The 14,859-nt window shown below is 50.5% G+C and overlaps 1 protein-coding gene across 1 annotated transcript in view; it reads right to left on the reverse strand.

The window, feature by feature from the left end:
- Nucleotides 1-4,292, reverse strand: part of LOC112972013 (unconventional myosin-X-like) — a 91,484-nt gene extending 87,192 nt beyond the window's left edge. Inside the window, 2 exon segments of the mRNA XM_026078013.1 lie at nt 4,184-4,225; nt 4,227-4,292. Of these exon segments, the coding sequence (XP_025933798.1) occupies nt 4,184-4,225; nt 4,227-4,292 (108 nt within the window).
- Nucleotides 4,293-14,859: the final 10,567 nt, after the last annotated feature.

Raw genomic sequence — 14,859 nt, forward strand, 5'->3', positions numbered from 1 at the left:
GGCTGCGTGACTGCACCGTCCGCCACGACCCGCCCGCGCGCTACGTGAGAGCCACCCTTGATGGGCCGGCAGCCCCTTCCGCACCAAACACCAGGCCCGCGGGGACCGACGGGCGATTTAGCATCGCTGCAGACCCCGCACTGCTGCAGGCTGCCACCGGAAGGGGTTAGTTATGCAGAATTAGGTGTAATGTCAAACTGCACTTCAAGTATTACAAACCAATCTGTTCTGCATCTTCTCATAGAAATCACATAAACTCTGCTTACAGAGGTATTCAAAAAAGGCTAAAGTGCTGAACCATTGAATAACGTTAAGGCCATCCTATTTTTCATCGATTTGTGAGCCTACTGTCTTCCTAATTTGTTTTCTACCCCTAAGATATTGATTACAAAAGCCCTTCCTATCCTCTTATAATCCCTTCAGCACCATTAGCTCATTGCTTATGAGGCTTACTGTGTTTGCAGAAATGTGATAGCATTTCCATATTATATTATACAGAATGTGGCACACTAAATCTATTTTTAATGTTTTATTTTAACTACTACTTGGCTACTTTAATACCCAAGATTACCCTTAGAAATAGAAGATATCTGTTGGCCAAACTTCAGTCCTCCCAATAAAGGAACTGGTTTTAACGACAGTAAAAAAAGGCCTACATAATTCCAGCTTTGCTGCAGAGCCTTCCTCTAGTTTTCATAGCAGGCAGATTAATTTCCCTTCACTAAGTGAATGAAAAGCACCAGTGCATGCAATCACTACCCAAATGCAAGGCAGCTCAGTCCTCATGGACAGTGAACAATTGCAACAGAAAGAAACATTTTGTTAAGGACACAGATTCAAGCTTCAAGCTCCCAGAGAGCTAGTAAGCAATGCACTGAATATTTAATTTGAGAAGCTGTACTAGAGGTCTTCACAACATTCTCTGACATTTTCTGAAACTCTTGATGYTTGAAAGGTGTCCCGAGTCATCTGGATAAGACCTTGCTGTTTAGAAATCAWCCATTTCCCAAATCACATTCTGACAATTCTGCACAAATATGTGAATAGCAACATGTGTTAGTTGAAGAGCTTTATGGCGTTTTCAYTGACAGGTAATAGGCATCTACTAGCACAGGATCAAAGGAGAAGAGTCAGCATCAGAAAACTGGAAAGTCTCTTCTGGAGTTCCCAACAGACAGCAGGATGAAAGAAAACCTTTTCTCATACTCTTACTGTAACACTAACTCCCAACATTGCTTTTCAATGCCTTCAAATATCAATAACCCACAAGCACATTGAGGGGAGCCTGCATGCAAGCGTAGTTTAATGGGGAGCTGAGCTCCCCTACCCTCTCCTTTGTGCTGGACCTGGGTGCCAGGACACACATGTGGGCACATGCGTGTGTCAGCAGGGACAGTGTGTCATGCTCACAGGACCCTGTGCGGTCTGTCCCCAAGGAGCAAGGGCAGGGGGTCCCAGTTACATGCACTTTCCACTCCCTGAGCCCAAAAATGAGTTTGGGTGGAGAGACAGCTGATGGCCAGACACACACACAACACACACTACTCCACAGGCATCAACATTGTGATTCTTTTATTAGGTTCCACTTGGAGGGGAGAAGAGGGAAGATGCACAACGAGACCCTCCTGGTATCTTGGACACGTAGAAGTTATCAGAAAGTCCAGACTGACACAGTCTCCTTTCCCAGCAGAAGTCCATGTGCAAAAGTACTCCCAAAAAGAAGAAGGAGACCTAGTTCTTTTGTACAGTATCGCACCATTTCCTACGCACTTATGGCAGATCATCCTATGTTCTGCCAAAGAGCACAAGGCAACAGGGTGGAAATCCCAGGCACTACTGCAGCTCAGCTGCCCAAACTCTGCTTCCGTTTACTTTGATGCTATATGTTTTTACAACACCAATTGCCTCTGCCCAGTCCAAAATCTGCATCCATCCACATTGTTCCAAAAGGAACACTGTGCTGAGATAGCCAGAACAGGAACCACAGAGCAAATAATTATTTTAACTTCTACCCAGCATAGATCCCATTTCCTGAAAGATTCAGTTTGTTTTAGTGCCTCTCCTTCCATCAGCTCTTTTTTCTAAACCTGAAATTCCCCAAGGAATCTTGACTAAATACAGAAACAGATGGTGACACCAAAGAGACTGCCCTCACATCACTCCCCTCTCCCCCAGTACCATACATTTCATTGATCTGTTGAAAGGATTAAATTGAGCAGAAAACTTCCAGGAACTGCCAGGCAGCCAGACTGAACTTCCCAGGGACAAACCAGGGCAAGGAAACAGAGCACGCCCCTGCACCATGGGGCAGCATCCCGCAGCTCTTGCGGGTCCTGGCTCCCGCGGGCAGCACAGATGACTGGAAAACCCCTGCTTTCCACGCACGAGGGTGAAGAACCTCAGTTTTCAAACTGGGATACAGAAATTCTCACCTGCATCCAGAGACAAAACAATTTAGTAAAATGAAGCAACAAGCAATCCTTGATTTGCCACCTTAGAAAACAGCTAAGGAACAGCAGAGTGATGGTTTTGTGTAATTGCTTTCAGTTGAATAAATCCAGTTAAATACTGATGATATAGTTAATTTGAGCTCCTTATATACTGAGAATAGATTTTTCCYTACCACTTCCTTCTTTAAGCAAGACTATATCAATTTTTTTCAATGGAGTAACAACAGCAGCTACTGAAAGAAAGAATAATGTAGTAATGTACCTAAGCTCCTGTCTATATGGTAGGTCACTTGGATGTCAAGTAAGCTCTCAGAGACCAGAATCGTAATTCCCATGGCCTCAATGACAATCTGCCCATGAACTGGCCTTACCACAAAGCACACAGCAAAGCACAATCCTGAAAACTGATCCCGGAACAGGGAGCTATAATTTAGAAAATAAAGTTGCCGGCATACTAAGAACAGCGTTTCATACATTCTGCCTCACTCTCACACTCTCTCATCTTACCGTCTTGGACAGTAAATGCTAGAATGTCATTTTTCTCTGTCTGCGTAACACCTGCCACTTTGGGATCCTAAACATGGAAAAAAAAAAACATTTCCTGATATCCATAATATCAAGAAATCAAATGAAGCTGCAGTTTTCTTTGGCCTTCTGTGCCTTTTGCAGAGTGATTGATTGCAGGAGTTCTCTCTTGCATCCACATGCATGTATCTGCATCGCAGCAGACTCTGTCAGCATGGAAAGGAAAAGGGAGATCTCATGCACTGTACGACCGGGAAAGGGCTTAGATGTGAACAAACAGTGCACAACCCTGACTGCAGCAGCACAACACCCAGGCGTTAATGCAGAGTGCGTAGCCACTAGCGGGTGGACCTTCCTCATCAGCTATCCTGCTGCTAAAGGCGGACTAAGTGCCAAAGGACAAAACTCAGGACTCTGTTCCTGCAGGTGCCTTCACCAGTCCACATGCCCTCCTGGCCCCGCATGGAGATGCTCTCCCCAACCGCAACTGCCCCAGCTCAGCAGCTCCCGGGGGCTTGGAAAGCGCTGGGAGCAGCATGCTTTCAGCAGGAGACATGTTCATCGGCGAGGCATTGCTCTGCAATGGTACCGCACCTGAGAAACAAGTCATGCCCTGCTCTCCTCTGACCTGTGTAGCCTCGACTGTCCTCCAACCTCCACTTCCACGCAAGAGCTCCTCTCTTCTGGAAACCCCTTCCTCTCAGGTGCAATTGAGAACAAGCTGCCCCAGCTGTGCAGGCTCCGAGCAGACAGACAGTGGTGCTGCCTCTCTACCATGCCCCATTCCTCCTCATGCATAAACCTGCACAAGTCCCAGGAGCGACATGCTTGGCAGGGGCTACAAATGGGATGGGAGCATCACTTTTCCAGGAGCTATTCAGAGGGGAAAAGCACTCTTGGTTGGAAGACACTTTCCAGGTATGAAACAGGCATGCAGTTGCCCAATTTATTTCCCGTATGGAATGTTTTTGTGGGTTTATTTTGTTTGTTTGTGCATGGCTTTCTTGGCCTTCAGAGCTACCTGCAAATACAATACCGTGAGAGGCCCTTGTAGTGCCTAGGTTTGGGTAACACTCCCAGCCCACTGCTGCAGCCATTCTGCAAGAGGCAGGGAAGTCTCAGCAACATATCCCTTGCATTGGGAGTCCAGGTCAAAAATCACTGTGGGTGCAGGACTTTTCAGCTGTATATATTGCATAGGTATGTACTATTGTCCTCCTGGTACACTGAGGCTGTTCAGGGCATACGAGTTGGGCATCCAAACCTTGTGTTTTTCCTGGCGATAGATCCATATGCTTCTAGGCTTGGAAGCAGCATTGCACTAATCCAGCTTTCTTCCTGGCCTCAGTGGGCTTTGTGGTTGCAAACCATGCAGCAGAGGTTGGGCTAGAAAGGCCCTTGCAGTTCAGACAAAGCCAGGGTCAGGTTTCAATAAATGCACTTTTCAACAGATTGATCTAGATGATCATGAATAAGTGATAGGACAGATATAAAGAGACTTAGCTAATGGATGCAGAATTGGTGGGGAGGGGGGCCTGTGACACCCTAGATYCATAGGGGAAAGAATGCAATCTTGCTGTTTTTCTGAGGTCAGTCTGAAATGAAGTCACACAGCCAGTCCCTAGGTCATCTCTGATCAGCAGGAGTAGTGCCTCTGGCCACCTGAGCAGCTGCTGGAAGGGCAGAGGGAGTCCAGGGGACCACAGGTGGAGAGAGGACAGAAACAGGAACAGCTGAACTGTCAGCAGCCAGCGTAGAGCAACTGGGAAAAAGGCAAATACCTGCAACAGCAGCAGGAATAACAAAAAACAAACAAACCCAACCAACCTGCCCCCTCCTCCCAGCCCCAGATACTTCTCCTAAGGCAAAAGGATGACATGCTGTGGACCTAGAAGGGACTGGGCTTCACCCGGGAAGGTTCGGTGGACCCCTAACGCAATAGCCCACTGCACCTGGGCAGACCCTGCGAGCCAGCACAGCACACAGAGCTGAGTACCAGCAAGCAGCAGCCACGGATCCCCAGCTCCAGGGGTGCAGCCTGGCTGAGTCCCTGACTCAGATGAGTTCTGCCAATTAGCAGTCCTATTCTTTACTAATTAAGGAGCAAAGCCCACAGTGCACCAACAGCTCCACAGAATAGCGGCATCAGGGAAAGGAGCTAATCTAAGAGCAGTGTGTTACTTCTGGTCACTGATGTACATGCACTGATTCCCACCCCTCTTTCACCTCCCCCTCCCATCTGTTCTGCGCCTCTCTCTTCCCCCAGCTTGGCTGCTGCAGAGCCTCTTCTCCTTCATTCCCCTGCACATCTCCCTGCCTCAGATATCCCCCAGGAACAGCTTTGTCCTTGAAGGTAATGCCTCCTCTGCTCAAAGGAGCATCTGCCCCCTACAGCAGCCACACCAGCTCCTTGCCATGGGAGCAGAGGGAATGGATCCCCAACTGTTTTCATATGCTTCAAGGCTCCCCTTGGCCATCAGGGCAGCAGAGGAAAGGTGACAGACAGAAGGAAGCGGCAGGCATGCATCCTTCCAAGTTTCACAGCAAATGCTCTCCAGGCTTCATTTTGAGATGAGCTGCTCCCTGCTATTCCCCTTAGCGGCAGAAGAGCCACTGCCCTCCCCAAGGATGGGGGAGGTTCTCCATCTAAGACATGAGTTAAAAGAAGTCATTCCACAGGCCACAGTACCCAGAGCCTGGATTCCTACAGATTGTGTGTTCCCTGTCTCTGAACATCCCCAGTACCTCACAGCAATCTCATCTTTCCCATATCTTCTTTGTAGAAGCCCTGCCAGGAAGGAAACAACATGGCACATCCAAAAGCCCAGCCTAGCCACAGCAAAGCTTTCATTGGCCAACTGACTGCTCGAAATGCAGCAAGTGAAGTGTCATCCCTTCCCTCAGCTTGGACCTTACCTTAGGTCTCCTTACCACTGAACACACCCACCATAAGGTGGTTTCTTGCAGGTCCATCCCTCTCTCAAATTTCGCCAATGGCTTCACAGCTGAGGCAGGGCTGATGGACAGCTGAGTCACAGTTTCCTGGGTGGATCACTTGTCTCTAGTCCCAGCTGTGCCCAAGGCAAACCAGGCCCTCACAGCTTTCCCTTTAAACAAGCCATGTGGCAGCACCTGCTGCATATCCAGCAAGCTGGTGGGTCCTAAGGCAAAGGGGGCACAGAATGACCATTTCTGTCAGTGGTGAAACTGTCCATGCCCAAGTGTCAACATTTCAAGCAGGAAAATCATTGTCATCTAAACCAGAGGAAGGTCAGAAGTGGGATTTCTGTCCATCCTGCTGTAGATGGTGGCAAGCTGACCATGTGCAGCAGAAGACACAGAGGGGGTCACCTTCTCTCTGTTCCCAACTCAAACCCGAAGCATTCCTGCAGAGTCCAGCGTGACATTCAGGGAACACATGTTCTCCTCCACAGAGGAGAGCTAAGGGCCTTGGGAAACCACGAGGATATAGAAGTCCACCGAAGAGCAGCCAGGGTCCAGCATCCTGCCTCCAAGCAGCTGCTATGCAATGCATTTGGTAAAAATCTCAGACGAGAGCCTTGAAACAGTACTTCTGCAATATTTGTAGTAAGTATACCTTGGGATTATGCCCACTACCTTTTTGCATCTTGCCACATCCTTGACTGCAATAATTCCCTGCCATGTGGCATTCTACCATCTAAGCACACATTATATGGAAAAGTACACTTTTTAATCAGGCTCACCCCAGTGAAGCAGAAAATCCCTTTTTTCTCACAGTCAGAGGTGGGGGAACAGAAGATTTCAGTCCACCTTCTCTGTCTCATCCATTATTTTCTGCTCTTTTACCATGCCTCATCCTATTTGTTATTTCACTAATAAAATAATCTCAGGTTTTTCAATCTCTTCACATGTGATGTTTTCCTGGTGTTTGATCATCCTCATTGTCCTTCCCTCAAACTCCTCAAAGAAAACAAGTAGAGTGCCTCTGAATGGGGATGGACTTTCAGCTGATTTGAAATAAGAGTGAAATTGGGGAAAAAGGGAGGAAGCAACCCACATAAATCAGATGATGGGAAAGAGTAAGGACAGTAGAGTCCATGTTTCACTATTTCCTCTTCTAAAATCAGTGGAGATAAAGATATCCTGCTGATAGCACCATCCAGTTACTAGATGGGGATGACAGCATTGTGAATAACAATGGAGAAATGCAGAAGTGTTGAATAAATATCCCTGGAAAGGACCCCTCTTGCATCACATAGAGATGATGAAATACTTTCCCATACATTAGTAAATGGAAAGGAYGTAAAACATTTTAAAAATCAACAGGTCCAAGATTTCCCAGAGATCTGTCCAACAAAGTTTCCCACCAGCTGATACTCATTTTTGATAATTCTGGTAATGCCAAGGAAATTCCAAGAGACTGGAAGGGTCAGAGCCTAAATGAGGGCTATAACAGGATTATACCAAGTAACCAAGGGTTGTTTAGTCTGACAACCCCAGGGAAAATAAAGAATTTTTGCCCTCAGCTTTTTCAGCTTAAAGATAATCCAGCTTTAATCATTTTCCAGTGCCAGTCAACATGTGGAAAGAAGGCTAGTCAAATAGACTTTTGGCTTCATTTTTTGATTAGCCTACAAACATAACTGATAAATGGAATAGTAGTAGGCTTTTGTGGCATTTACCATGTAAGAAGTAGTAGTCTGATAAAAGTCAGCGCATGAAGAGCAAATGTGTTAAAAAGCAGCAAAGGGATCTTGAAAAAATTGTTATGAATGGGGGAAGTCATCTGAGTGAAGGAGTTTCTAACAAAACTCTGCAGACACAGGGCCAGTGCTATTTAGCATTTTCATCAAGGACCTGATATCAAAAGTAGTGCTGATAATACTGGCAGATGCCAACATTTGGTAGATCAGTAAGTGTCGGCAAAGATGAGACCAGAGCAGTGTGGGTTCCCCAATCTGCTCGTTTGAACGAAATGAGATTAAAATACAGCCAGATTGAAGGGTCAATGGGGATTGCAAGGAACACTTCAAAACAGAGGAGTGTATTCTGGAAAGCCGCGTAGCCAGAGAGGATTTACAATGGCTGAACAGAAGCTCTTGGGACACACAGTTGCCACAAGAGCAAGTCTTGGATGAATGAACAGGAGTAAGGAAGTTTAGTACTGACTCACATTTTGGGGTGTGAGAAAGAAGCTCTTCAGAGAAAATCCAGAAAACAGTCTCTCTTGCTAGTCAGAAAGATTCCCTGTAATGCAAAAATACTTCTGAAAACGCTAATGTCGTTATGTAGATTTGCCAGAGCTAGGGCTACCCTATCTAGCCCAGACACTGATAGCAGTGGGCTCACAGCAGCATGTGGCCCAGCATGGGTTGCAAAACTCATCTCGGTCCCTGCATAAGTCACCTAACTATTCACCTAACTCCTACTTACTAACCCTGCTGCGGAGACTGCACTGCCAGCAGTACTGAAACCACCGCTATGCTTCTAGCTGTCTCATCTTTGACAGCAACACAGAGGCTATCTGGTGCCGAAGAATAATTTCCTGCAGAGATAGAAGATATTTGGGACTAAATAGCTCTCACAAAGCAGAAAAAAAGTAGGACCCAAGAATGGATGTAGCTGCCAGACAAATTCACTTTAGAAATGAAACAGGATTTATTTTAAAACAAGGTTGTGCAACCACTTGAAGAAACTGCAAAAAGCAGGGGATCCTCCAGAAACAAGAAGTCTTTCCAGAAAATGTGATTGAACTAAACCTCATTTTTTGGCTCAATACCTAGGTAACAGGAAACTCTCCAATAAATGGGCRTCTAATACACAGCCCTGGCCATAGCCCCAAGCCTGAATTTACATCTTCTCATAAAACATAGGGATCAGTGAATCTAAGAGAGGCAACGCCACTGGTTTATTTACTATGGTAATTATTGCAATTATAATGACAGCACCCAGGAGTCCACTGAACATTGTGCCAAACAGCGCATGGCAGAGAGGCCCTTCGCTCTAGAGACAGGCGGGTCAAAGTCGCGGCCGGGGACGACCAGCTCAGCTTGTGTCTGGTGCAACAGCAGCAGCAGGCGTAACGGTGCCAGGAGCCGTGGGAGCAAGAAGTGGATGCGGAAAGAAGGGAACAGGGTGAGGGGCCTGGAGCTGTCCGGAGACTCTTGCTGCTGTTCCTCATATCTCCAGCTTGCTCCTCTCTGCCACCTTCCCCAAAACAGGGGCCTGAGGAGGGGATGCACAGATAGGCACACCTTGGGTCCTAGCTGCAGCGATAACTCGCATGTGCAAAGCAGAACACTTTCACAACTGTTACCCATCCTGTTTAGTGGCCCTTTTACATGTGGTTTGAGCTTTGACTCTGATTCACTGTCTGTGGTGATGCCCAGGACTTTTTCAAGACAGTTGGATGATGCGAAGGGCCAGAGTAGTTTGCAGTATTTCCCTCCAACATGCATTCCCCAGCTACTTAGGTGCAACAGGGTTCATAGCTGCACTTCCTGGGACACAGCTCTACACATTACTGAACAGCATGTAATCTTAGATGAAAAGGAGGAGACAGAATAGCAGAGCTGAGGGAAACTCGAGTATAAACTCCCTGACTCACAGGCCTGCAGTTTCAATCTTAATGATCTCTTTAAATAGCTCACACATTTTCCTTAAAATAAAATGGGAAATAAGAAATTGCACAATTTTTGCAATTATTATGAGGGGGAAAAAAAAGCGAGGCAAGAAGTGAAACCAGAGTTGTACGAGGTGGTTTTGAAGGTGGTAAGAGGGCAGCCGCAGGCTGGCCAGCAGAGAGACAGCATTGCTTCACGTGGAGGCTCCCATCCCGCAACTGAGCCACCCAGTCTCACTCGCTTATAGGATGTGACATGGGCACAGCTCACAGAAGCCTGGCTCCAGACAAATGGCCTAAGGGCAGAGCGAACAGGACTCCCTCTCTTCCACCAGACACTTCTTCCTGTCACCTTTGGTGCATGAGCTTTCTTCTTGCAATCGCTGCTCCAGAACAGGGCAAAAGGGTCCTTTCTCCCTACCTCTGGCTGCTTATCATTCTGAAGGGTTTGGGGAGATGGAGGATTCTGCATGTGGGAACGTCAGTACTACACCAGCACCATGGAAATCTTCAAGGTCAGCGACACTTCTCTTCAGCTGCACTATGCAAACTAATTAAACAGCTTTGCTTGGTATTCACTCAGTGACCCTCAAGTGTACACACACAGCATGCATGTAATGGTCAGCATTTCTCTTTCTCTTCCCAATCTCTTGAGATCCTCTTTTCCAAGAGGTCAAATATTCTTGCTAACCTAAGAGGAGGCTTTCAGGGAAAGTCAACAAAGCATGTGGTGCTCCGGGGAGGAGAGAAGCTTGGTGGGAACTCTTGGTGGAGCAGCCCCTATCTACCGTTTCTTTCCAAGATGACATTTCCAAAGCCAACATTTGTTAACACATGGGCACTCGGCTCACTGTTACCTGGAAAGGCAGCATGTCACTCATGGTCAGTGTCATCTATGTCAGCTGAACCATTTCCCTCATTCCAGACAAGAGTCTCTGGAACAGAAAGAGATGCTGGAAGGATTCTCCGGGACATCCGGCTACACTCCTTTCTCTCACAGGAACTCCACCTTCTGTGAACTGGAGGGAGCGTGGGGAAGGCAAACTAGGCCATTGAAAAACTTAATCCAGGATGTCACATATGAGCCCTCCTCGCCTAGGACAAGCTGGGCTCCCCAGAGAGACTCGTCCCTGAATGAGCCAGCTAGACAAGCATTACAGTGTAGCTTCACCGAGAGCTCAAAGTTGGTGAGACTGGCATACGCAACCAAAAATCAGATCAGTCCTGTAGCTGTTTCTCAGAGAGAAACCCCAGCAGCAGTCTGAGCACAGCACTGTCCCAGATGGGCGGCACAGTTACTGCACCAAGAATAAGGGTTGCAAAGACGCCATCTGCAGACAAATCCCTTCGGTTCTTCTCCTTACCCACATCCCATTTACTTTGTCCCTAAATGTTTATGTGTATGAGTTTATCCCAGGGGTAAGGAGTCAGCAGATGCCATGCAGTCAAGCATCACATAGCTGGTAAAGGGCCACACTCTGCAAACTAGCTGATGGCCCTACAGAGTAGTCAGAGCCTTCCCACAGTCACATCGAGCAGTCATCACACCAAGCTACTTGCTTGCTGTCCCCACGATCCCTCAGTTTGGGGCTGAGAAGGTGGCTCAGACGCTTGCACAGTTGCGACTGGTGCAGCCTTTGCACTCTGGATACAGCTCCCCATGGGATCCCTGGTCTGCACGTGTCCCCAGGAGAGGTGGCTCCTCTGCCCACCTCCACGGCAGCTGCCTCAGGCCATGGGGAAGAGGCAGGCTGTGCCCGGGAGGACGGGGACAACAAGCGAAGATGAGGTTGGAGGGAGGACAGCACAGACCACCATGGCCATGCAGCACAGGATCCTCCTGCCCTTCTCTTCCCACGTCAGAAAGCTTAAGGACTTTGGGGGGTTATTTTAAAACACAGATGAAAAGCCTAGCATTTCAGCAAAAAAGCAATGAGGAAAACTGTTTAACCATTACAATGCCAGCATTTCTAGGCCAGTGGCACAGGAGCGGAAAGAGGATGGCGTCTGCGACTCCAGCGGACGCTGCTGCTCAGTTCAGACTGACTGTGGGGCTGTGCCAGCTGGTCACTCCAACGGGAGAGCAGAAGGGGGTGGGATGGGAGCAGTGTCTCCTTTAACCCCGGCCACGACATTCCTGCTCCTCAGGGGGAATTGGAGAGCGAGTCACATCCTCTGTGTCACCCCACATCCTGCCCACACTCCAGGCACGCAGGGAAACTCTCATCCATCACAGCTCACCGCAGCCATCGCCCCGGGGCCCCTCCTCCCTGTCTGGGCACAGGACTCACTGCAGCAGCCAGGAACGGAGACGGCAGAGCGCACGCACCGTCTCGGCTCCTCTGCTGCACAGCGCACCCCACTGAAGGAAGGGCACCCTCCATCACGTCTTTGAGCTATGCTGCACACAGGACCTGCGACAGCAGAGGTAGCTGCACACATCTTTGGGCTCTGCCACTTGCTGAGGATGAAGGCTTTCTAATCTGGCCCTCTCTAAAGTTGGAGCCTCCCTCTGGACATGGCAGGGAAGGAGGGAGCAGCGAGCACCCTGCCAGCTCCCCAGGGTTGGTGGCTGGAGGAGGCCATGGCACATAGGAAGCCCTTCAGCTGTGTCAAGCTGGCACCACCGGCCAAAACCACCCCCCTCCCTGGCCAGAGCCAGGACGATAGGGAGGTCAACCTCCTAACCATCAAGCCACTTATCACAGAAAAACTTCAAAGATTAAAAACTCCTTTGATCTCCACCACACAAAGGGAGGAACCAGAGCAGCTGTGAAGACCTGCAGCATCCCCATCTAACCCCAGACACTGAGCACATCTCTCAGCATGATATCTGAATGCTGTGAGCACAGGACAGGAGCCTGGTAAAGCAAGACCAGCAATGAACTGGAGTTTAAGCTATTCATTGTTAGGGATGACACACATCCCCTGGGACAAGCTTGGCTTCTGCTGCAGCAGAAAGAGGTGGAGCAACTCCCTTCTGCTCAGGCGTTGCCCTCCCACCAAGAGCCCCCCATGGAGAAAGAGGAAGAGTGGCCAGGGTGCAGAAAATGCCAAGCATTCCTGCTCCAGGGAAGCCATATTCCCCTCTCCACCCCCACTGCCTGTTCTGCAAAGCACAGAGTCTGGTGGTTTCCCACACGCGCTTGCCCTGGTTCTCCAGCCTGGGCCACCTTGCTTCACCAGGGAGGTTTTAAGCCCGTGATTTACAGAAGATGTAGTTCTGCCTGTGGAGTCCCTGGCTTCAGGATTCTCTCTTAACCCTACCCTGGCAAACCCTTTTTCTCCAGGTCACAGCAGAATTGCCTTGACAAGCGAAGCTGGACAAGTGTGTGATTCCCTGCTGGGCGCTGCTGGCTGAGACACGCGCCTCTGGGCATCCCCTCTCCAGTCTCTGATTTCCATCAGGTACTTACGGCTTCATGTTCCTCAGTGGCTACTGCTATTGCAAAGGGCCAGGAGGTTCCTCATGATAGAGGGGTGGGGAAAGAGGCTCCAGTGAAACGGCCCCTTGGGAAACCCTGGCCTCCATCTGATCAGATACAGGCAGCCCAGGCCTCCAGGAGCAGCAGGTTAATCAGTTAATGGCTGCAACAATCCTCGGTGATGTGCTGCGCAGGCCTCAGGGGCAGCCCTAGCCGCGCGCACGCCGAGGGGCAGCCACTCCTTCCCCGCTGGAGCCGGGATCTGGGAAAACATCTGTTCTGATAAAGAAAGTGCTTTATGGGGGAAGGGGCAGGCCTGAGCCCATTAGCTGCTCCATCACCCCACCGACAGTAGGCCTCTCCGTGGGGGCTGCAAGTTTCCTCGCCGTACCCAGGACAAGGCAAGGGCCAGACACTGGGTTTAATGGCCTGGAAACCAATTTAGGGGGGCGGGAAGTGTCTGATGTGAATCCAGGACAGTGGGCAGCCCGCTCAGAGGACAGGCCCCTGGCCCCAAACAGGAGCCTGCCCAAGTTCAGCCATGGACCCCGTGATGGCCCCTTCGCCCTGCAGAGCCCACCGAGCCCAGCGCCAATGTCACAGACACCCCCAGCGCCCACGGGGGCCAGCGAGGGCAGCGCTGCTCCAGCCTCGCTCGCGCCCGTGTCTGGGAGGAGACACCCCTCACAACCAAAGCCAGCGTCAGGCCAGGCTTGAAATGTGTGCGTGTTCAGGCAAGGAAAGAGGGAGAGACAATCTGGGGAGGTCTGACGTCTGCACAGCACAGGGCCTCGTGCACTAACGCTGCACCCCACTTTCCCCCTGCGAGCAGTGGGAAACGCAATGCCCCGTGCGGCTGTTGTGAAGCACCTGGGGAAGGGGCCTTGCAGGCACGCTCAGGGCCAGAGCTTGCATCTAGCAGGTACACGCCTGGCTCCAGAGGAGCCCGCTATGCCCATCAGCGTGAAGGTGACTGGGCAGAGGCATTGTCGAGGCTGAGGATTCAGACAGACGCTCCCTCACATTGCACGCTTCCTGATGCTTCACCAGCTCGGCTCTGGCCCTGTGCCACGTGCAGCGGGCTGAGCTGTGACATGCACACGCAGGCAGGAGCAGGCTCTGGACCCTTAAGTCGCTCCAGGGGATTAAAGCAGCATGCGAGCAGTCTCTGGGCAGCCATGACTATCATGCGACAAATCCTCTCTCCTCCTTGCAAGGAGCCCTCAGCCTGAATTGCTAGAACGGCACATCACTGGGGCTCCGGCTCTTGCAACACACTCAGCTCTTCACAAGGGCTCCCAAATGCCACGCTGGGCCCGGAGAGCACTCAGAAACAAAACGCTCTGCATCTGAGCACTCAAGAAAAAGTGAAACTTGGATTCATCTGGTTAAGGCAGCACTCAGGCTGGCACTGCTCAGTCACAGAAAGGGAGCACAGTGAGCCCAGAGGGGAGCAGAGCATCCCGCAAGTTCACAGAAACATCCCAGGTGGTCAGCGACCACGGCCGTTCTCTGCCGAGCCAGGGCGAGCAAAGGGCCCCGCAGAGGCGTGGGGCGCAGAGAGGTGCCACAGGCACCGCCGCCCCGACCCCCATCCCACACCGCAGAGATGCCTCGTGGGGGGGGCGGCGACCTGCCCCCGCCGGCCCCCCCAGGCACCCCCACCTCTCCCGGCGCCCCCAGGTCACCCGGCCCCACCGCGGGGCCCCGGCTCAGGCTGCCCGGGCAGGGGGCGAGCAGCCGGGCGGGCACCCCCGCCGCTGCCGGTGCCGGTGCCGGTGCCGGCGCCCTCCGGCGCCGCCGCTCCCTACCTGGCGGAGAGAGGCGTCCATCGGCGGGTCTCGCCCGGCGGGCA

The sequence above is a fragment of the Apteryx rowi genome, unplaced genomic scaffold (assembly GCF_003343035.1).
Source record: "Apteryx rowi isolate R43461 unplaced genomic scaffold, aptRow1 scaffold_47, whole genome shotgun sequence".
NCBI classification, from domain to species: Eukaryota; Metazoa; Chordata; class Aves; order Apterygiformes; family Apterygidae; genus Apteryx; species Apteryx rowi.